Below are 22221 nucleotides of genomic sequence, written 5' to 3'. Positions count from 1 at the left end.
TAGCCCAAACAAGTCTCTTCTGCTTGTTGCCTGTCCGTAGCAGTGGTTTCCTAGCAGCTATTTTACCATGAAGGCCTGCTGCACAAAGTCTCCTCTTAACAGTTGTTGTAGAGATGTGTCTGCTGCTACAACTCTGTGTGGCATTGACCTGGTCTCTAATTTGAGCTGCTGTTAACCTGCGATTTCTGAGTCTGGTGACTCGGATTAACTTATCCTCCGCAGCAGAGGTGACTCTTGGTCTTCCTTTCCTGGGCCGGTCCTCATGTGAGCCAGTTTCTTTGTAGCGCTTGATGGTTTTTGCCACTGCACTTGGGGATACTTTCAAAGTTTTCCCAATTTTTCGGACTGACTGACCTTCATTTCTTAAAATAATGATGGCAACTTATTTTTCTTTACTTAGAATTTGTATTATGGCAAGAAAAAAAAGCAGCTAACAGTCTATTCAGTAGTACTATCAACTGTGTATCCACCAGACTTCTGCACAACACAACTGATGGTCCCAACCCCATTTATAAGGCAAGAAATCCCACTTATTAAACCCGAGAGGACACACCTGTGAAGTGAAAACCATTTCCAGTGACTACCTCTTGAAGCTCATGTAGAGACTGCCAAGAGTGTGCAAAGCAGTAATCAAAGCAAAAGGTGGCTACTTTGAAGAACCTAGAATATAAGACACACAGTTTTTTCAGTTGTTTCACACTTTTTTGTTCATTATATAATTCCACATGTGTTAATTCATAGTTTTGATGCCTTCAGAGTGAATCTACAATTTTCATAGTCATGAAAATAAAGAAAACTCTTTGAATGAGAAGTTGTGTCCAAACTTTTGGTCTGTACTGTACACATACCAAAATAATACAAGTGCATTTTGTCAAAATAATTATGGGAAAGTAGCAATTTGCATATTATCATTGAAGGTACATAACACAAAGGCACTTATCAATCTAATTAAACTACAACTATACCTAACACGCTGCCTAGTACACTGCACAATATAAAAAATTATGTGATGCCATAAATATATCTCAATGTATTTCAACTATAACAGTCACGGTGGTACCTAGCCTCCAATCCCCGATATAGTGAGATGAAAGGAATTCCATCTGTCCCAGATTTTGTCGAATTTCCCTAGCCAGCCCCTGTGAGGGTATAAGCCGACCCCTCCTAATTTAGCCACAAAAAAACTGGGAAAAACTTTTTGACTCGAGTATAAGCCTAAGACATGTGCACACGTTGCGGATTCTGCTGCGGATTCTGCAGCATTTCAGGCTCTGCGGATCCGCAGCAGATTTAGCTGCGCTGTACAGTACCATTGTTTTTAATGGTAAACTGAAAAACGCTGTGCACATGCTGTGGATTTTTCCATGCGGATTTGCTGCGGGTTCAAATCTGCAGCATGTCAATTCTTTGTGCAGAATCCACAGCGGTTTCACACCTTCTCCATTGTAGAGGTGTGAAACCGCAGGCTAATCCGCAGATCTTTTGACCTGTGGATTTACCTGCGGATTTTCCCAAATCCGCAAGGAAAAATCCGCAGCACCTAAAACTACATGTGCACATAGCCTAAGGTGGGAAATGCAGCAGCTACTGGTAAATTTCAAAAATAAAAATAGATACCAATAAAAGTAAAATTAATTGAGACATCAGTAGGTTAAATGTTTTTGAATATCCAAATTGAATCAGGAGCCCCATATAATGCTCTATACAGTTCATGATGGGCCCCATAAGATGCTCCATACAAAATACACCCCATATAATGCTCCATAAAGTTCATGATGGGCCCATAAGATGCTCCATACAAAAAATATGCCCCATATAATGCTGCAAAAAGGTTAATAATGGCCCCATTAGATGCTCCATAGAATAATATGCCCCATATGCTGCTCCATAAAGGTTGATGGACCCATAAGATGCTCCATAGAGATATATGCCCCATATGCTGCTCCATAAATGTTGTTGGCCCCATAAAGTGCTCCAAAGATATATATGCCCCATATGCTGCTCCATAAATGTTGTTGGCCCCATAAAATTCTCCATAGATATATATGCCCCATATAATGCTCCATAAAGGTTGATGGCCCCATAAGATGCTCCATAGATATATATGCCCCATATGCTGCTGCTGCCATTTAAAAAAAAAAAAAAATAAAAAAAAATGACATAATCATCTCTCATCGCTGGGAGCCAGGTGCCGGTGTCCTGAGCAGGCGGAGACACCGGCGCGCTATGGGGGCCAGGTGCCGGAGTCGTTGCTGGCTCAGGACCCCGACGGTATTCACCTGTTCCTGTTCCGCCGCTCTGTCTTCCAGGTCTCTGCAGTGACTGTTCAGGCAGAGGGAGCGCACTAACCACATCATCACGCCCTCTGACCTGAAAGTCACAGCCAGAGGATGCGGAAGACAGAGCGGTGCGTGGCGGTGGAACGGGGACAGGTGAATATCGCCTGACTCCCCTCGTTCTCCCGGACATAATCACCCCCTCCTGGTGCGGTCTCTGCAGTCCCTGCTTCTCCGATGGTCTCCGGCAGCTCCTTCCAGTAGAGTTGAGCGACTTTGGTCGGATCGGGTTTCGTGAAACCCGAATGAAACAAAATAAGTTTCAGATGAAACTCGTCCGACTAGAGCAAAAAAAGTCGGAGTTTCGTCCGACTTTTATTTCCCATTGACTTGCATTGGGGTCGGGTTTCGGACGAAACTCCGACTTTGTTTTGCTCTAGTCGGACGAGTTTCATCTGAAACTTATTTTGTTTCATTCGGGTTTCACGAAACCCGATCCGACCAAAGTCGCTCAACTCTACCTTCCAGTGTTCAGTGGTCACGCATACTCATTACTTTAATGAGTGGTACCATGTGACCGCTGAACACAGGAAGAGCTGCGGAGCCAGAAACCATCTGAGAAGCAGGGACTGTAGAGACCATGCCAGAAGGGGGTAAGTATGATCTGACAGCCGTGCTCCCCCTCCTCTGCCGACCCCCTGGGACAATGACTCGAGTATAAGCCGAGAGGGGCACTTTTAGACTAAAAAAATGGGCGGAAAATCTCGGCTTATATTCTAGTATATACGGTAATTTATAATTTGCTGTAAATGATGGCAGTGTTAGACAATCATCTCCAAGAACAGCTAATACAGTCATGGTGAAAAGTATTGTCACCCTTGAAATTGTTCCAGAAAATTATTGCAATTACACATATTTTGTTATACACGTTTAATTCTTTTGTGTGGATTGTAACACCAAAAAAAAACAAAAACTGAGAAAAACAAAACAAATTGAGCATAATTTCAAACAAAACTCCAAAAATGGTCAGGACAAAATTGTTGGCACCTTTCCAAAATTGTGGGTAAACAACTTTGTTTCAAGTATGTGATGCTCGTTCAAACTCACCTGTAGCAAGTAACAGGTGTGGGCAATATGAATATCACATCTGAAACCAGAGAAAAAGTCCATCTCCAGAGCTCTTGAAATTCCTCTGTCCAGGGTGCGCAAGATAATTAACAAAGATTACAACTCGTGGCACTGTAGCTAATCTTGCTGGACATGGACAACAGAGAAAAATTGATGAAAGGATGTAACACAGGCTAGTCCGGATGGTGGAATAGCTGCCCCAATCAAATTCCAAAGAAATTGAAGCTGTCCTGCAGGCTCAAGGTGCATCAGTGTCAGCGTGAACTGTTTACTTTTGAATGAAACACTATGAAAGGAGACCCAAGGAGTACAACACTGTTGACACAGACATAAAAAAGCTAGACTGCAGTTTGCCAAAATATAAGCGAGTAAGCCGAACTACTTCTGGGAAAGCGTCTTGTGAACAGACGAGACCAAGATAGAGCTTTTTGGTAATAAAGTAACTTGCCACTCAACTGAATGATCCTTTATAAATGAAGTTTTTATTTGTGTGCAGTCCTAAAAAAGACGTTTCAGCCTACATTGGCCTTCGTCAGTCCGACTACTATTACGGTGGAATGAACCAATGTATGTCCACGAGCAAAGTATTTTTAATGAATACCTGCTTCAAAATATGGTGCAGGTGTATGGTGAGCTTCCAGCTATCCTTTCAGTGTGCTGTGCTGGTAAATCAATTGGAAACAATATGTTCCATGGGGCAGAAAAGGGGGGGTTTTCACTGAATTGTTGAAGCAGTTTGCCTGTGGGAGATGTCTGTATTGAGACCGGTAGCCAAAGGCCCATATGGGGCATATATAAGCAGATTGCAGGTGTGCAGGGATGAACGCGGTATCCGCCGCTGGATATGTATAAACAGATTGCAGGTGTGCAGGGCTGAACGCGGTATACCGCGTTCAGCCCTGCACACCTGCAATCTGCTTATACATGCCCCATATGGGCCTTTGGCTACCGTCTCAATACAGACATCTCCCACAGGCAAACTGCTTCAACAATTCAGTGAAAACCCCCCCTTTTTTTGCCCCATGGAACATATTGTTTCCAATTGATTTACCATCACAGCACACTGAAAGGATAGCTGGAAGCTCACCATACACCTGCACCATATTTTGAAGCAGGTATTCACTAAAAATACTTTGCTCGTGGACATACGTTGGTTCATTCCACCTTGGTAGCAGTCGGACTGACGAAGGCCAGTGTAGGCCAAAACGTCTTTTGTAGGACTGCACACAAATAAAAACCTCATTTATAAAGGATCATTCAGTTGAGTGCCAAGTTACTTTATTATTTGCTTGGGTCTGGGTAACCTACTTGTGCACCTTGTGGTAGTGCCACGCTATACTTGACAGAGCTTTTTGGTAAAGCACATCACTCTACTGTTTACCAAAAATGGAATGAGGCCTACAAAGAAAAGAATACAGTACCTACAGTCAAATATGGTGGAGGTTCAAAGATATTTTGGAATTGTTTTGTGGACTCTGGCACTGGGTGCAAGGCATCATGTAATCTGAATATTACCAACAAATTTTAGGTGGCAATGTAGTGCCCAGTGTCAGAAAGCTGGGTTAGCGCACTAGGTCATTAACCCCAAATATACTTCATAAAGCACCCAGAAATGGATGGAAACAAGGCGCTGGAGAGTTCTGAAGTAGCCAGTAATGAGTCAGAATCTAAATCCCATTGAACACCTGTGGAGAGATCTTAAAATTGCTGTTGGGTAAAGGTGCCTTCAAATATGAGAGACCTGGAGCAGTTTGCAAAAGCAGAGTGGTCCAAAATTACAGCTGAGAGGTGCAAGGAGCTTGATTGTTATAGGAAGAGATTGATTGCAGTCGTGTGAAATTATGTCCAATTTGCTTTTTGTTTTCTGTTTATTTTTGTGTTGTACCAATACACACAAAGGAAATAAACATGTTGTGACAAAGGCACTAGCAACATACTAGAGGGGAGATATGTAGCACTGAGGTTGTTAGCTCCAGCAATATAAACCTAGGAAAATGACGCAGCACAGTAAGTGCTGAGAGGGGTTAATCGGCCATGTTTAGTGCAAGGTTGATTGAGCAGCTGCAGATTGGGAGGAGTCCACAGGATAAATAACCATCCGTCTAGAGCAGGGGTCCCCAACCGCCGGTCCGCAGCCCAGCACCGGGCCGCTGCAGTGCCCTTGCCGGTCCGCGGACACAAGGTGAGCCAGGGGCGGTCAGTGGCATAGCGGGGGCTGGGGCGGCGCGCAGCAGCTCTTAGCGGCGGGCAGGGAGCGATCAAGCAGCTCCGCTGCCTGCAAGAGGGAATAGCAGGAGCGGAGCTGCAAGGACCCGTCCAGCTTCCTGCCCGCCGCCCGCGCTTCCTGTCTCTGACTGACACAGAGAGGAGCGCGGCCGCTGCTGTGTCAGTGCGAGGAAGCGCGGGCGGCGGGCAGGTGAGAGGAGAGAGGTGGTGTGTGTGTGTATATGTATGTCTGTCTGTGTGTGTGTGTATAATGTGTGTACATGTATGTCTGTGTGTGTGTTGGTCTGTGTTTGTGTAGCCTGGCCCTGGAGGAGATGGGGACATGAGGAGAAGGCCATGAGGGGAGTGATGGGGTGAAGGCAATGATGGGGAGAGGGGAGTGATGGGGTGAAGGCAGTGATGGGGAGAAGGGAGTGATGGGGTGAAGGCAATGATGGGGAGAAGGGAGTGATGGGGTGAAGGCAATGATGGGGAGAAGGGAGTGATGGGGTGAAGGCAATGATGGGGAGAGGGGAGTGATGGGGTGAAGGCAGTGATGGGGAGAAGGGAATGATGGGGTGAAGGCAATGATGGGGAGAAGGGAGTGATGGGGTGAAGGCAATGATGGAGAGACGGCAGTGATGGGGTGAAGGCAATGATGGGGAGAAGGGAGTGATGGGGTGAAAGCAATGATGGGGTGAAGGCAATGATGGAGAGACGGCAGTGATGGGGTGAAGGCAATGATGGGGAGAAGGGAGTGATGGGGTGAAGGCAATGATGGGGAGAAGGGAGTGATGGGGTGAAAGCAATGATGGGGAGAAGGGAGTGATGGGGTGAAGGCAATGATGGAGAGACGGCAGTGATGGGGTGAAGGCAATGATGGGGAGACGGCAGTGATGGGGTGAATGCAATGATGGGGAGATGGCAGTGATGGGGTGAAGGCAATGATGGAGAGACAGCAGTGATGGGGTGAAGGCAATGATGGGGAGACAGCAGTGATGGGGTGAAGGCAATGATGGAGAGATGGCAGTGATGGGGTGAAGGCAATGATGGAGAGATGGCAGTGATGGGGTGAAGGCAATGATGGGGAGAGGGGAATGATGGGGTGAAGGCAATGATGGGGAGACAGCAGTGATGGGGAGAAGGCAATGATGGGGAGAAGGGAGTGATGGGGTGAAGGCAATGATGGGGAGAAGGGGGTGATGGAGCACTTATTCAAAACCTATGGTGAGTTGAGTCACATTATAAATGTTATTTAATTATAAGTATGCACTGCTACACTACAACCGTGTCCATAGCCCCGCCCCCTTATGACCAAAGCCCCGCCCCTGCCACACCTCCATCCCCGCCCTGCCGGGCCATGGAAGAATGGTCTTGCTTGAAACCGGTCCCCGGTGCAAAAAAGGTTGGGGACCACTGGTCTAGAGAATTCAGTGGTGGGTGGGCCTGGGGGTGCAAGTTCTGTAGCTGTGTTTTCATGTTAAGCAAAGCTGAACCTTCTGTGTGGTTTGTACTGGATTGCAACACGGACTGTGCCATAGGTTATGTTTTCTGTTTTCCTGTTAGGCTGGGAAGGCCCTGTTTGTTTTGCTAACATTGCACTGGTTTATGCAGTACTCTCAATAAACCCATGGAAGATTTAAAGAGACAGCGCTCCTGTGCCTACCTCTATATGCAGCTGAGTGAGCCGATCTACCACAATGTGTATAATAAAACATGTGTAATTGCAATAATTTTCTGGAACAATTTCAAGGGTGCCAACACTTTCGGCCCTGACTTTATGTATCTGATTTCTCCTGTGAACCCCCACCTCTTATTTAAAGGGAATTTGTCAGCAGATTCATCCTCCCTTGACTATGGTAAGCATGAAGCACAGCCATGTTTTAAGATGTGGCCTGTGAGCGGTACCCCTTCCGATTTTTCCAGGGGCAGCTTAAATTACTGGTCTCTCGCAATTTACGTAGAGCCATTATTTGAGGCAAGTTGGGCAAAAGAAGTCAGAGAAACTGTCGGAGCACTCACTATTCTTTGTGCTTTTCACATTATGCTTTTTGCAATATATCGAAGAATTTGAGAAATAAAACAGTTGGTAGGTAACAAGGAAGGATCCTGATATATTTATTGCTTCCTCATTATTTGGGCAGCATAAATCTCTTCACAAGTTCCCATCACTAATAAGGGGGCCTTAACTACCTATAATCAGGGAACTTGGGACATCAGACAACATGGGAAAAATTGATGACTAGGTATAGGCAAGTAATGGGCAACCAACAGAATAAACAGTCATAACATGCATGCTGCTATTTGGGTATAATTGACCCATTTAATGAAAGGGGGGTGTTCTAATTAATAGCAGTGAAGAGCTCAATTAGAGTGGTCATTCATTCTATGAAGAAACAATTATGGCTCTTATTTAAAGAAGGAGGGCAGCAAATATTGAACTTGCTGATTTTAGTCCTCACTCATTGAGTTAAATGGGTCATTCCAGACCATGTTGTTACGAAGGAGAGAGAACTTTCATTAAAAAGTTGGTTGGAAAGGGGAAACCATATAAAGAACTGCTGAAAATCATCGGCTGCTCAGCTTAAAAGATTTCCAGTTCTTTAAAATGGCAAACACAACCCAAAACACGTGGCAGGAAAACAAATGCCACCAACGGTATAGATCATAGAATCACAAGAATGGCAAAGAAGCATCCAATGATCAGCTCCACAGAAGTCAAAAATGATTGGTTACCTGTAAGGCCCTGTGCACACGGTGCAGATTCTGTGCAGTTCTGCAGCAGATTTGGCCCTGCAGAACTGCAGCAGAAAAGCAGCAGAACTGAACGTGATGTACAGTACCATTTAGGCTATGTGCACACGGTGCGGATTCTGCTGTGGAATTTTCCGCGCAGATTTTGCTAAATCTGCAGGTAAAATGACCTGCGTTTTACGTGCAGATTTAGTGCAGATTTAGTGCAGATTTCCCCTGCAGTTTCCACCTGCAGATTTCTATAATGGAGCAGGTGGAAAACTGCAGCAAAACCGCACAAAAGAAGCGACATGCTGCTTCTTTTATTCTGCACCAAATCTGCGCAGAAAAATCTGCAGCATGTGCACAGCCTTTTTTGTTTTACATAGCCTTAAATGGTACTGTACATCACGTGCAGTTCTGCTACTTTTCTGCTGCAGTTCTGCAGGGCCAAATCTGCTGCAGAACTGCACAGAATCTGCACCGTGTGCACAGGGCCTTAAGGCTATGTAAAACAAAAATGGCTGTGCACATACTGCAGATTTTTCTGCGCAGATTTGGTGCAGAATAAAAGAAGCAGCATGTCGCTTCTTTTGTGCGGTTTTGCTGCAGTTTTCCACCTGCTCTATTATAGAAATCTGCAGGTGGAAACTGCAGGGGAAATCTGCACAAAAACTGCACTAAATCTGCGCTAAATCTGCAGGTAAAACGCAGGTCATTTTACCTGCAGATGTAGCAAAATCTGCTTGGAAAATTCCACAGCAGAATCCGCACCGTGTGCACATAGTCTAAGTCGTGCAACCATCAGAAGACGCCTATGTAAAGACAAACTTTCTCTATCGCTTCATTGGAGGACAAGAGAAACCATGGGCGTATGCTGCTGCCACTAGGCAATAAAAAAAGTTAGCTTCTCCTCAGTATTACACACCCACCATCCGGAGCCAAACCGATCAGTTTAGCTTAGTGTCAGTAGGAGGCGGACATGGGTCTTTCAATAAACCCATATGTACCTTGGTTTTCAGAAGGTTTCTTTCTCAAGCCTTTTTTGGAGGGAAACAATGTGAACAGTCATTCTGTTATCCCATGTAGAGAGTACAGCGTGGACCGATACCTCATGTCCTCCTATGTCTATCCAGCAGGACCCTTAGGGTGTGTGCACACGCTGCGGATTCTGCTGCGGATCCGCAGCAGTTTTGGTCCTGCGGATCAGCAGCAGTTTCTGTTGCGGTGTACAGTACCATTATAATCAATAGAAAACAAAAACCGCAGTGCACATGCTGTGGATTTGCTGTGGTTTAAAAACCGCAGCATGTCACTTCCTTGTGCGGAATCCGCAGCGGTTTTACACCTACTCCATTGTTCAGGTGTTAAACCGCAGGGGAAAACCGCAGGCTAATCCGCAGGTCTTTTTGTGCACACACCCTAACACATGAGATGGTGTGTGGTGTGGTGCACAACATATCCAAACGTCAGAGACTGCTATTCTATTTAATGCGGTCAGATATCCAGGCCTTGACCGCAGCACAGAAGTACTTTTTACTATGCCCTTTTCTCTCAGGTTGTATCCATGGCGAGTCAAAACGCAAGGTATTGAGAACCGTTTGCAACAGCAGTACTAGTGCTCTGTCCACTATCCAGTGACTCAGACGCACCACCTACAAGGTACCTTATGGTCTATAGCACTAACTGCCTACATTTATTTCTGTCCACGACTCAGCGTAAGCTGACGCTCGTCACACTCACTATCCATTGAATTAGTCCCACTATGTATGATCCACATGACCAATAGCAGCATTTCTAGTGTTCTGTCCATTTTCTAGAGAGTCAGATGCTACATCTACCATGATGCTCACGTCTGATTGCAAGGCAATCTAAGAGACCTTGAGTATTCTTACCACCTAAGCGCCTTGCCAGTTTGTCAGTACTTGCCTATTCTTCGTAATTAGATTCCCGAACGTTACACGAACGAGTTCCCTCTTCAGACAAGAAAAGATCGTAAGCAACAACCCTAGTATGAGAGCCGCTTCAGTCCTAGATACGATTTTTTGAACATCATGAAAACAAGTTTTATCCTCCGGCAAGAATCGTATCGTTCTCAGTATTTAGAGTCATAATTTGATTTTCTCTCCAGGTTATTACATTTTGATTCCCAGGTACAGCACTGCCTTGCTCGGACAGCCCGTTCCAACTTGCGGAATCCCTGGCTAAGTCCGCCCAGCTGGTTGTGTCAGTGAGCTGGCCTCCACCCTTTTAATTGTCCTCCTGGGTTCCCCCCTCTCTCGAAAGGTTGGGCCTCACTGAACATATTGGTAATTGCTTATGTTGTTCTTACAGCAGCCAACATTTCCTGATCCTCACCGGTCGTGCCAAGGCAATCGGTCCCACAAGCAAGTATCCTTGCCCCCTTCCTTTCTAAGATTGACCGGGTTGGACAAAGGTTACTCAAACAGCAGCAGGAAATTAGTGCTTGTTTTCCATAGTCCAGACTGTTCGTCCTCATATCGACTAATCTTCATCAATGTTGTTATTTTCGCCACTTGGGCACTTTCAGGCTCTCTGTTTTCAAACTGTTTTGTTCAGCACTTGGGTTCTAAGTTCAGACTTCTCCCTGGTCAAGTTTCCAGGGAATTGGTAGGTCTCTTTCCCAGGTGTTACGTGGCTTACTCCAGCCACTTGGAGTTTTCTCATCTAAATATACAGTAGGACATATCTTTCCATATTGGATCTACAGATTAGGAACGGATGTGCCTCTCAACGCCCTCCAAGATGGCCAATTCCATAGAATCTATAACCTGCCTCCGCCTAGTGCATTTGAATTTACTTTAGTGCATCTTATTTGGACTGCAGAAACTCCTAGAATCTCTGCCAGCCTTAGAAGTTACCATCGGCTTAGCCTCCTCTTAATGTCCTTACAAGAATCACACATTTGCTCCAGGGCTTCTCCTTTTCTTCTACATGCAGTGGAATTCCTTGCACTTTTCTCGGAGCACACTTCTGTTAAAAGTCTAGCCTGAGCAGGTCATAATCGCTCCTTATTTCGACCCAGTCTCTAGTTTTAGGAACATGCTGTATCAATCTGCATGTGCAGCTGTTCTTTCCAGAAGGGTTCTCTACTCTTCTTTTCAGAACTCAATCATTCTGACTGTCCTTTCGTGTGTTCTCTCGTCTGAGTATACTCTTAATCTTGGCTTTTTGGCGTGTTGTCTAACCTCATTCTTCACAAAAGAGCCTTCAGACCATTGTGATGACTGGTTCCTCCTTTCTTCTCAGGTAGGAACTTTAATCAAGTATTACTCAGCTCTGGCTCGCCCGTAGGCTAATTAAGCCTCTCAGTCTTCATCTGGAACCAGGAGGGGTAGGAAGCCTCTTTTCCTTCCATGGCAGAACCCAAGACTTTCTTTCCTTCCAATGTGTAAAGCTATCCTGGTCAGCCTTGGCGGAGTCATTTGGTAATGAACTGATCAATGCCTGCTGATTCGTCCACAGTAAACTACGTCCTGCCGACTTCGTAACCCGTGAAGGGCCTTCAACAGAAGGGTTGTCTTATCAGACTGTTCTCTGTTTTGTTTCATCAAATGCTTCTTGTCCATAGTAGCTTGCAGCAGAGCATACCCAACATTGAAGAGATCCAGAGTGCTGCATGAGGTTTTTCAGTCCACTTTCAGATTCTGTGACTCAGGGATTGTTCGTCAACACTTTCGCAGTAGCCTACATTCAAATCCTCCCCCCTTCCTCTGGCACAGAGGTAGTCTACATCTTCATAGTTTACCTCTTGGAAACTTCTACATCTGTTTTCCAAATCCATCATCTTCGCTATTCCGATTTGACTATTCCAGTTCATTGTCGAATCTTAAGTTGTTTGTTCCTCAGCTCCATAAGAGCAGGTTTGTACCTTCCTTTCAGGGAGACTGTTCTCTGTTTCATTTGCTGGGATTTTTTCCTGTGGGGTCCGCATGATAATTAAATCTCTTGCGGCCCGCATATGGTGTTGAACATTCAACAGTGTTCTTCAGTTCCCTTTTTAGTCATCCTCGCTCCATTCTCCTCCTCCCATCGATCTCTTGGATATATTGTTACTGGTCAGAGTAGGTTTTCACCGCTCCTTCTGTCGAGAACAGTTTCTTCAGAAGCTCTCATTCCCCGTTTGCATCTGGAGAGTCATCTTAATTGTCTTCGAGTCTAGATCTGAATGCATATTTACATGGATCAGACCTCCATCACTTTCTTTTCCTGCTTTCTTCATCTGGGCCAAGGTCTCTTGCACCATTCATTATCAGGCTTCTATTAGCAGATCTTCTAAGCTGTTTCTCAGTCATCTGGTTTTACTTTCCAGATTCTACAGAATACTCACTTTCTTCAGTCTCCTTGGCATTTTCGGAACTGGGTAGAAACATTTTGCATGTTACAGTGGCCGGTCTCTGACCTGAGACTTTTGCCTCTGCTCATGCCTTTGACTAGTCCTTCTTTGTCTTTTCACACTCGGGGACTGCTTTGGACATGGTTTCCTGTGTCTCCCAACAAAGCAAAAGAGAAAAGATTTTGGGTTCTTACCGTAAAATTTCTTTCTCAAAGCCTTCATTAGGGGACACAGTACCTGCGCTTTTCCATTTGCTTTTGTTGGGCCAGGCTAGGTTTTATTTCAGTATACAAAGAATTGTTGCACTCTATCATGCTAAGGCATGTCAATGTGGAATATGTGTAATTAGAATTGCAATACAGCTTTAGAATTATAGAAAAAATATATGAGACTCTTAGCATAAAACTTGGCCAAATATTATCTGCCCACCAGCCAACATCAAGGCGGCCTCAAATCCGATGGGTACCTACACTGTGTGAATACCTCTCTAAGGGCAGAGTCACACTGGTGTATTTCTCGTACGATAATCGCATTGCACTGAACGGACTGGCCGTCACCTCTCCTGACCTGAGCATGACAGCATGATGGATTACTATGCAGCTGTCAAGCTCAGGTGAGGAGAGCAGACAGCCAGTGCGAGTTTTACAATCCGATTCTTGGACGAAAAATTCTTCAGTGTGACTCTGCCCTAAGGCTGATGTCTGAATTCCTGGGTGAATGTGGACACTTCTGTCAGCAATGCCTGCATTTATGGGTAAGTAGGGACCTGCTATAATTAAAATCACCACCTGGTGGAGGGCGGAGTGCTCGGTCAGTAAGCTAACATACAAGAGACAAAAAATCTGACTGGCACATCTAAACTAATGTGAATAGGTGCATACCAAGAGGAGCTACCCCCATGTACAATAGCAGGTCCCTACTTACCCATAAATGCAGGCATTGCTGGCAGAGGTGTCCACATTCAACCAGGAATTCAGACATCACAACTCCAAACACACCAGCAAGAGGACAACATCCAAGTTCCAGACCTACTAGATTGATGTTATGAAGTGTTCCAATCCCCAGACCTTAATCCCACTGAGAATTTGTGGAGTAACATAAAAAATGCTGTTTTTGATACAAAACCTAAGAATGAAAAAGAAGTGTGGAATGTAGTGCAGTCATCTTGGGCTGGAATATCTGTCCGCAGGTGTCAGATGTTAGGTGATTCCATACCACACAGGTGTACAGCAGTTATCAGAAATAAAAGTTAAACAAGTAAATGTTAGTTCAGTGATTAGCAGAAAAGCGAAAACAAATTTCAGTTTATAGTGTAAATATTCCAGTTTGTAAATGAAAATGCAGACAATATCATTTTTTTGAGCAGCCTATTTCATTTCAGTCCCTATGGGGAGCCCCTAGGCTTCAGGCTAGTCAGCCTCAAGAATAATACAGGCCTGATTCCCATGAAGTAGCTTCTTGGTATAATAGAAGTTCTTCTACTACAGAACATATCATGATAAAAAATTATATACTCTAGTCTTTTCAGTATAAATAAACAATTGTGTCAATGACATGTCACTTATTCACCAACCTGTGTAATTCCAACCACATAGGTCAGGCTGCCCTGTAAGAAATGCCCCCCAACGACCACTCCAAATGCGAAGCATGCTCCCACGTGGCCATCGATTATTTCTCCAATAAACCAGGGACCTGGAAGTTGATCATATAGCTTTATTGCCAAACATCGTACGCTTTTGCTTTAACACGGCATCTCATATAAGACACATTATTCGAGATGAATGGTCATGTTTGAAACGTAGGTCACTATATCAAGGGGGTTTTTCCGCCTCTGGGAAAAAAAAACAAAAACGCATCTCGGGGCAGTTTGTTAAAAAACAAACAAATAAAACCCCTGTGCTTAACTTGACCTTTCCAGGTCCTGTGCTGTTTCCATAGCTACTCCAGGAGTCTGATATTGTCTGCAGTGCTGACATCATGTTGACAGCGCTGCAGACAATCAGTAAGTGCAGCAGCTCTGCTAAAGTAAAAAGGCACAAACCCGTTTAGTCCCTGATTGGCTGCTGAGCAGTTTTTGTGATTTCGGCACATCAGCGAAATCAGACCGGAGCAGCATCGTAGCGCCAAAGCTGGAGAAGATGAAGGTTGGTACCAGCTAGCTTTGTTATTTTAGGTTCATCTAAGGGTGCTTTCACACTGCGTTCTTCACAACGTTTAGTAGGTCCATCAGGGCTTATATCCGATTTGGCCATTTGTGCCAACGGAGCCATGAGTTATTATGGTGTCAACAGTAACTGTGTGCTCCGTCGTGCATTACTTTCAGGCGTATACACTTAATGGAGGCGGACATTAAGATGCAGTCTACTATGTCTGAGAGTATACACCCGAAAATGATGCTCGACAGACTCTGTCGGCACAACTGAAATCAATGAGTCCATTGGAGCATATGCCCAAATCCCATTTTGCAGGGGGTTCAGACGTAAGCCATTGAACGTGGTGAAGAACACAGTGTGAGTGGGCCCTAAGGGGATAGTGATTTCTAATAAACATGTAGACATTATGTATCTGGTCACCCCACATCTTGGTTACCTCCATTAGGCAATGAAACAATTTACAGCGATATACAGGTTTATTTTTTGCTTTGTAAAACAGTGAGAAGAGCTGCACAAAAAGATTATATAGAATGAAGTGCTGCTTATGGATGATGGATTCCACTTACCAACTGCGGTGTAAAGATTGAGCAGTAACATGGCATAGAAGAAAGTATTGTTTTTGCTGAGTACGTGCATGGAGAAAGATGCCAGAGTGAAATATCCAGGGGGACCTAGAGAGAAAAACATGAAAGATGCAAGAGAGCACAGTAAGGGTTATATCTAAGTGGATCAACACATCTGACAATGCAAAATGACACTTCTGATAATATTTCCATAGCTGCAGATAACGGCGGTAGAGAAGGGTCAGCTTTTACCAGCTAATAGAAGGATATTTAATTCAAGCAAGGCTGTTTGAACTTGTGTATGTCACAGATAAGAGTTTAAAAAATAAAAACGAAATAAAAAGGGGAAAACTTGGTTATTAAAGCTAAGTCTTCTCCAGACACCCACATGGTACATGCACACCTTGCTGCTCTTTAATAAGATTTTATTCCTTTTTTTCTCCCAAAGAAGAAAATAATTTGCACCTGGATACCATGACATAAAGGCTGTGCCAAAATACAGCTCCACTTGTGAAACTCAGGTATTACTGATCTTGTTAGTAATTTACTAATATTGTTGATGAGCAGATATGATCATTAACAACAGGCAAAGACGTACCAGTAGTTGAGTTTTAAAATGGACCTGTTGGTCAGTTTTTGGTTTTATTTTATTCTCACTGCTCCCCTGTTATGAATGGGTCACCGAGGAGGATGGCAGGAACAGGCTAAGCTACCAGAAGACCAGAGAGGTTGGTAACTAAGCGGATTGCAGACCCCTTTACCTATCCGCACAACTAGCAGTAGCCGTGGAGCGTTCCTACGATGCCCTAGACGCTTCGTCACAGCCAGAGGACTAACTAAGCCTAAAGACAGAAAGATGAAGTATAAACTGCCCCAGAGCAGACCCCAAAGGAATAGACAACCCCAAATATATATTGTCGGTGAGACAAGATGAGACACAAACACAGGCAGAGAACAGACTGAGCAAACGGTGGGACCCAAGCTGTCTAGACAGGACTGGACAGAAAAAGATACTGTCTGCAATCACGCACAAAACCCTGAAAAAGTCCAACACTTCTGATATACAAAAAAACCTGAGATCACACGATCTCACCCCCGCTAGATCAGCACTCTGGTATAAACTGGCAGCAAGCAAAAGATACTAACATAACAGGGAACTGAACAAGCTGCAACATATGAAGCAGGGCCCAGCTCTGCCCCCAGTAGGGAGCACGCTGAGCCCTTGCAGCAAAGCAAAAAAAAAAAAAGACACAACCAGATTAGATGCAAAGGATTAGAAAAAGAATGACTTAGCTGAACATGCAGATAAGGCAGGGGACAAAAGAGCTCCAAATAAACACAGAGGAAAAAATCACCAGCAATCTTCAAGAGCAGCCAGCTCCAATACATGCTCCCAGCCAGCAATCCCAGATTCCGAATTATCATCGTCAGGTGGAGAACCTCCTTCCACCTGGCCAGCTAAACTACTCTCTGTAACCACCAGAGGGAGCAGAGGGAGCTTTGGCTCAGAAATCCGAGCAAGGGAGTTCACAACACTCCCCCTAGTGCCTTTTTATTTGGAGTTAATTTTTATGCTTGTTGCAGAGTGTGGTTCATAAGGAAATGCAGAGCTGGCTAAAGACACGGCCCTGAGGATCCTGTGAGGCACACCCCTGAGGATCCTGTGAGGCACACCCCCATTGCTAATGACCATAAAAATTAACATTACTTAAAAAGACCCATATATTTGGAATTTGGAATCACATGCCGAATTTAAAAATAAAACAAGAGAACTGCATAATCAGGGTCACAGCGGGGATAAAAATGAGAGCAAAAGCTGCCACTTTTGGCCTGCTGACAAGACCACTTTATAAAGTATACCACAAATAACTGCATCAGGAGAACATGGATACTGGAAGCGTGAAAGCATTTACACGACCTCTAACAGATGGAAGAAATTAGATTTGCAGTAATGATCTTTGTACTTACCTCTAAGAATGGTTCGTCTCCTGATCCGGTAGATAATCAGTAGAATGACCTGACTCAGCACAGTCAGAAAAAACAGCACCTGAGACTGAGGCAGAAATAAAAACTAATCAAGATTATTGCTCAGCATTTTTAAAATAATGTTTGGGGAAAACACATGGCCAAAATGAATTATCCAAGATAAAGTGTGCAAGATAATAAAGCTAAAACGCCAACATTATCATTCATACATTCGAGGAATAAGAGGAGTTGTGCTTTGTCGTGGTTTCCATCGAGATTGTACAGTTCAGTCGCATTACAGACACCGATGATAATGATTGATAAAGGGTTATCTTGGGGTCCTGTATCTTCTAATAATAATAATAATAATAATAATAATAATAATAATAATAATAATCTTTATTTTTATATAGCGCTAACATATTCCGCAGCGCTTTACACACATTTTCATCACTGTCCCCGATGGGGCTCACAATCTAAATTCCCTATCAGTATGTATTTAGAATGTGGGAGGAAACCGGAGTGCCCGGAGGAAACCCACGCAAACACGGGGAGAACATACAAACTCCTTGCAGATGTTGTCCTTGGTGGGATTCGAACCCAGGACTCCAGCGCTGCAAGGCTGCAGTGCTAATCACTGAGCCACCATGCTGCCGTGCTGCTATCTACAGAAAAAACAGTGATGCATATTGCAGTATTCTCCTGGTCACATATGATGGAGTCTGAAGAGAAGCTGAAGCGTCTAGACCGTAAGTATGAAAATCACACCGGCAATATCGGCATTCTGCCACTATTCAGCAGTCTCACAGAGGGACTGCACACTTTTTTTTCCATGTCCGGACAAGCCCTTTAAAACTGATATTTTAGTGTCCTAGCAGGAAAATGTGATCCGCACGGGAGGTGTTTATTCCGCAAAGCATTTGCAGAATTTTAACCTCAAAAAGATCAGGAAAGACCTCCTGGAGGCTGAAACGTTGCACCCCCTCTGGTGAATGCACACCTCACGTGGAGACCTTACCAGGAGCACTGCGCTCTTCCATTTACAAGAAATGGATGGTGATTTCCAGGAACCAGGCTGTCAACAGATGTGCACCCTTCCTATAGTAGTGCTGATGACCTATCACCATTACCAGAACATCCTTCTAATGATAAAAGATATTATCCGAAAAGGAAAGCCCCTTTAAATCAAAATGATGAGATAGCTCCGCCGGCCTATTCCTACAATGTTGCTCAGTTAGACTTTAAGTCATAAGGATTAAAAGAAATCTGTCAGCAGGTTTTCGCTACCTCATATGAGAGTAGCATGATGTAGGGGCAGAGACCCTGATTCCAGCAATCTCTGTTTTCTCTACTGCAGATCTATCAGTTCTCTGAATGCTGACCTCTGTATAACCCCGCTCACATCACCAATTGGCAGCTTTCTGTGTACACTGTGCATAGGCAGAAAGCTGCCAATTAGTAGTGAAGGTGGAGTTATACAGTTCTCAAGAATGTGGAGGACAATATGGCAGCAGGTTTATTAGTCCTCTAGTGATAATATCCTAGCGTTAAAACAGGGATTTTATGAACACTACAGCAAGCAGCCCAATAAGTGACACAGGGTCTCTGATCCTATAGGTCAAGAATAGGAGACAAAAACCTGGTGACATATCCTCTTTATATGAAGAAGGGGACTCATTGCTAAATCACAGTACACTCAATATCGGGGGGTAGGGATAAATAAAGTGCACACAACTTACAACAACATAATGATCCATAAGGAGAATTAAAGTAGGAAAAAGGCTAAAGTGCACATTCGCATCATCTTCTAGGCTAAACAAGTGGCTTCTAGACCGACTTCTTTCTGCTGCATCCTGTAAAAAAAAATAGATGAGATGGAACAGTGCACTGCAAATTAAGGGAGTTGTCCACTACTCAGAAAATCCCTACGTCTCTCCCTTATAAAATAACAACGTTTAGACTCGCCTCCAGTGCTGATGCCGTTCCGGCAGTGTCGGCACTCGCTCTTCCAGGGATTGCGTGACATTTTTATGTCAGGCGATCTCTGTGGTCAATCAGCACTAGCTTCACTCCCCACATATGACATACATCTGGAGGAAAGAGAAAGCAGCAGCTGCTTCTATATTGAGACTCTTGCTCAAAGTTGGAGTTTCACATAAGGCAGTGGCTTTTTCTGGTGTTTTTTATTTCTTACTGTTACTTTGACTTTGACCTCGTGGAGCCCGGTCTTATATTTTTCTGCCATCCATTGTAATACATATAATGGACCAGATGAGTGCACAGCTTCCCCAACTTCGTTCCGATCTATGAACACTTTTACGGACGTGATAGGGTCTGGAGAAAATACCAGAATTCTTTAACAAACAAACAAAAAAAAAAACAATATGGTTAGGTGAATTTTATCAAACTATTTAAACAGCGTTCACACTGTGTTCATGGTAAATCCTCAAGGACTTGAAAGCTGCGAGTCCAAAGTGGCAAAAACTGCACCGAATGTGTTTTTGTGCAGTGGATTTTAATGCAGAAATGCTGCGGATTTTCCGCAAGCTTAACTCTTTGCAATCCAAACTTTGCTAGTACCATAAATACACAGCATGTTTACCATGTGTATAAGATATCCTTAAAGGGGTTGTCTGACAGTAAGTTTTTTAAAGTAAGGACTGATTAAAAATAATAAATAGAGAAATATTCACCTTCTGGCGCCCCAGTGGAAGCTGCTCAAAAAGGTCTGTAAGCAGAGTCTTATTGCTTACCGGGGGTGGTGGCTGCGGTGAAGCGGAGTCCCAGGGTCGCTGCTGGAGGAGGCAGGAATGGGGTGATGCTGCAGGCCGCAGGCTGGGGTGAGGGGGTGTTCCGATGTGCGGCGTGCCGCTGCGGGTTTCTGGCGCTGCTGCCCGATCCTGCTGCGGGCGTCTCCAGTGCTACAGGGGTGTCCGGTAGTGCTGACCGATGCTGCTGTCTCCGGTGCTGCAGGGACTGTGATGACATTTTGTGAAAGGCCAGAGCCCCGGCAGTTCCATGGTTTCCTGTGCGGTGGACTCTGGGAAAATGGCCGCCGGGGCGGCACATGCACAGATGGAGATTTCGGCACCAAGATCTCCAGAGTTGAGATTTCAGTGCGGACATGTCGTCATCTCCGGAGATCTTGGCAGAGCCCCGGCAGCACCGGAGAAAACAAAGACACCCGCAGCAGCATCGGGCAGCACTGTCAGACACCCCCTCATCCCAGCCTGTAGCAAAGGTATACACATTATAAGATGCACCCCCAATTTCCCCTCAAATGTGGGGGAAAAAAAGTGTGTCTTATAATCCGAAAATTACGGTAATGAAAATAATTTTGAAAAATGGACAAGCCCTTTAACATTTTTTATTTTTTTACTCTCACTGTTGTCAGTATAATTTCCTGCATCTTCCTACAAGCAGACAGTCTGCGCAACTCCTATTAATAATTTGTAGGTTTAGTGTTCCTTCCAGGTATTAATAGCAGAACTGTGCTATTTGCTGCATTATTGTGGAGACATCCGGACAGCGGGGCGAGCAGGAAGGATCTGTGAGCCGCTCAGAGACATTTAAACTCTGCTGTACTGTTAGGATAGATTAGAAAAAAAGTTTGTGAAGCTGCAGATTATTTATTAGGAAGATTTGCAAATTGTGGTGAGGAGAGTTTGTATATGGGAAGGTGTCATTATTGTGTATTATGAGTGTTTTGGGATTTTATTTAATATGAATTAATTATGGTTACATACAGCTGCTTCTCACAAAATTAGAATATCATCAAAAAGGGAATTTATTTCAGTTCTTCAATACAAAAAGTGGAACTGATATATTATATAGAGTCATTACAAACAGAGTGATCTATTTCATGTGTTTATTTCTGTTGTTTCCTAAGTGTTTAAAAAGGTCCCTTAGTCTGTTTCAGTAGGCTCCACAATCATGGGGAAGACTGCGGACTTGACGCAACAGGTATATATAGTTAAATAAAAACAGCTAAGGCATAGTTACCAGAGAGACATACCCGGGGAACCCACCACACCTGAGGCACGTTTCGCACTGAAATGCTTCGTCCCCGTTACTTACTGGCACTTGTTACTAATTATCTGTGATTGTATTCGCTTGCTCTGTGCTATCACAGACACAATTCCACTATTTATAAATCCTACTTAGGTCTTTATTTATTATGGCTTTACTTTTGTGTCCCTGGCTGCATGCAGTGGGTGAACCATAGTATAATGTTTTTTACATTGAGTGCCTTACATGATATATATAACAGTGTAAATACCAGTTTTGTAGTATTTACATTTTTTGGGGAATATATGGTTTGTTGAGGTAGTCCCGTGGTGTACCCACCTTTTCTTCTGTACTTGTGGTGCCTGCTTTGTTTTTATTGGTTTATGTATTCTTAATAAAGATTTTTGTCTATTGTTATAATATGGCCCTGTGCTAAGTGTTTTTGTAGGTTTTCCATGTGGTGTTGTTTCATGGCCTTATATTAAGGATATGTTTAGGTGTCTTTGATTAACTCATGTGTTTGAACACACTGCTATTGTTTTGAACACTACTGTAAGTCATTCTGATGAGCACTACGTACCATGACAATACAGTAAGTAGTTGAGATGACAAAAAGCTGCAGATGATATTATATTATAATTCCACCAAAGAGGCAGTTAATACACGAGACCAACTGATATCTACGTACACAAGCAAACACAAAAGCAATCGGTGGCCAATGGTTTCATTTTATAACATTATTGATGTATCTACCTACAATGCATTTGTTTTATGGCGTGAAATGCCCTGATCGGAACGCCAATAAACTGCATAAACGAAGACTCAATGTGAGA

The 22221-nt window shown here is 44.0% G+C and overlaps 1 protein-coding gene across 4 annotated transcripts in view; it reads right to left on the bottom strand.

Moving 5' to 3' along the window:
* Window positions 1-22221, bottom strand: part of TMEM62 (transmembrane protein 62) — a 69034-nt gene that overhangs the window by 6610 nt on the left and 40203 nt on the right. For all 4 annotated transcript variants that reach the window (XM_073577636.1, XM_073577635.1, XM_073577637.1 and 1 more), the window contains 5 exons: window positions 19575-19734; window positions 19120-19233; window positions 17384-17468; window positions 15419-15523; window positions 14273-14391 (listed from right to left, as the gene is read on the bottom strand). In XM_073577636.1, the coding sequence (XP_073433737.1) occupies window positions 14273-14391; window positions 15419-15523; window positions 17384-17468; window positions 19120-19233; window positions 19575-19734 (583 nt within the window). The remainder of the gene's footprint in view (window positions 1-14272; window positions 14392-15418; window positions 15524-17383; window positions 17469-19119; window positions 19234-19574; window positions 19735-22221) is intronic.

This window comes from Dendrobates tinctorius, unplaced genomic scaffold (genome assembly GCF_039654945.1).
Source record: "Dendrobates tinctorius isolate UK_male_01 unplaced genomic scaffold, ASM3965494v1 ptg000057l, whole genome shotgun sequence".
In the NCBI taxonomy this organism is placed as follows: domain Eukaryota; kingdom Metazoa; phylum Chordata; class Amphibia; order Anura; family Dendrobatidae; genus Dendrobates; species Dendrobates tinctorius.
Note: the sequence above shows the minus strand (reverse complement) of the source record. Positions and strands in the feature narration are given on the sequence as shown.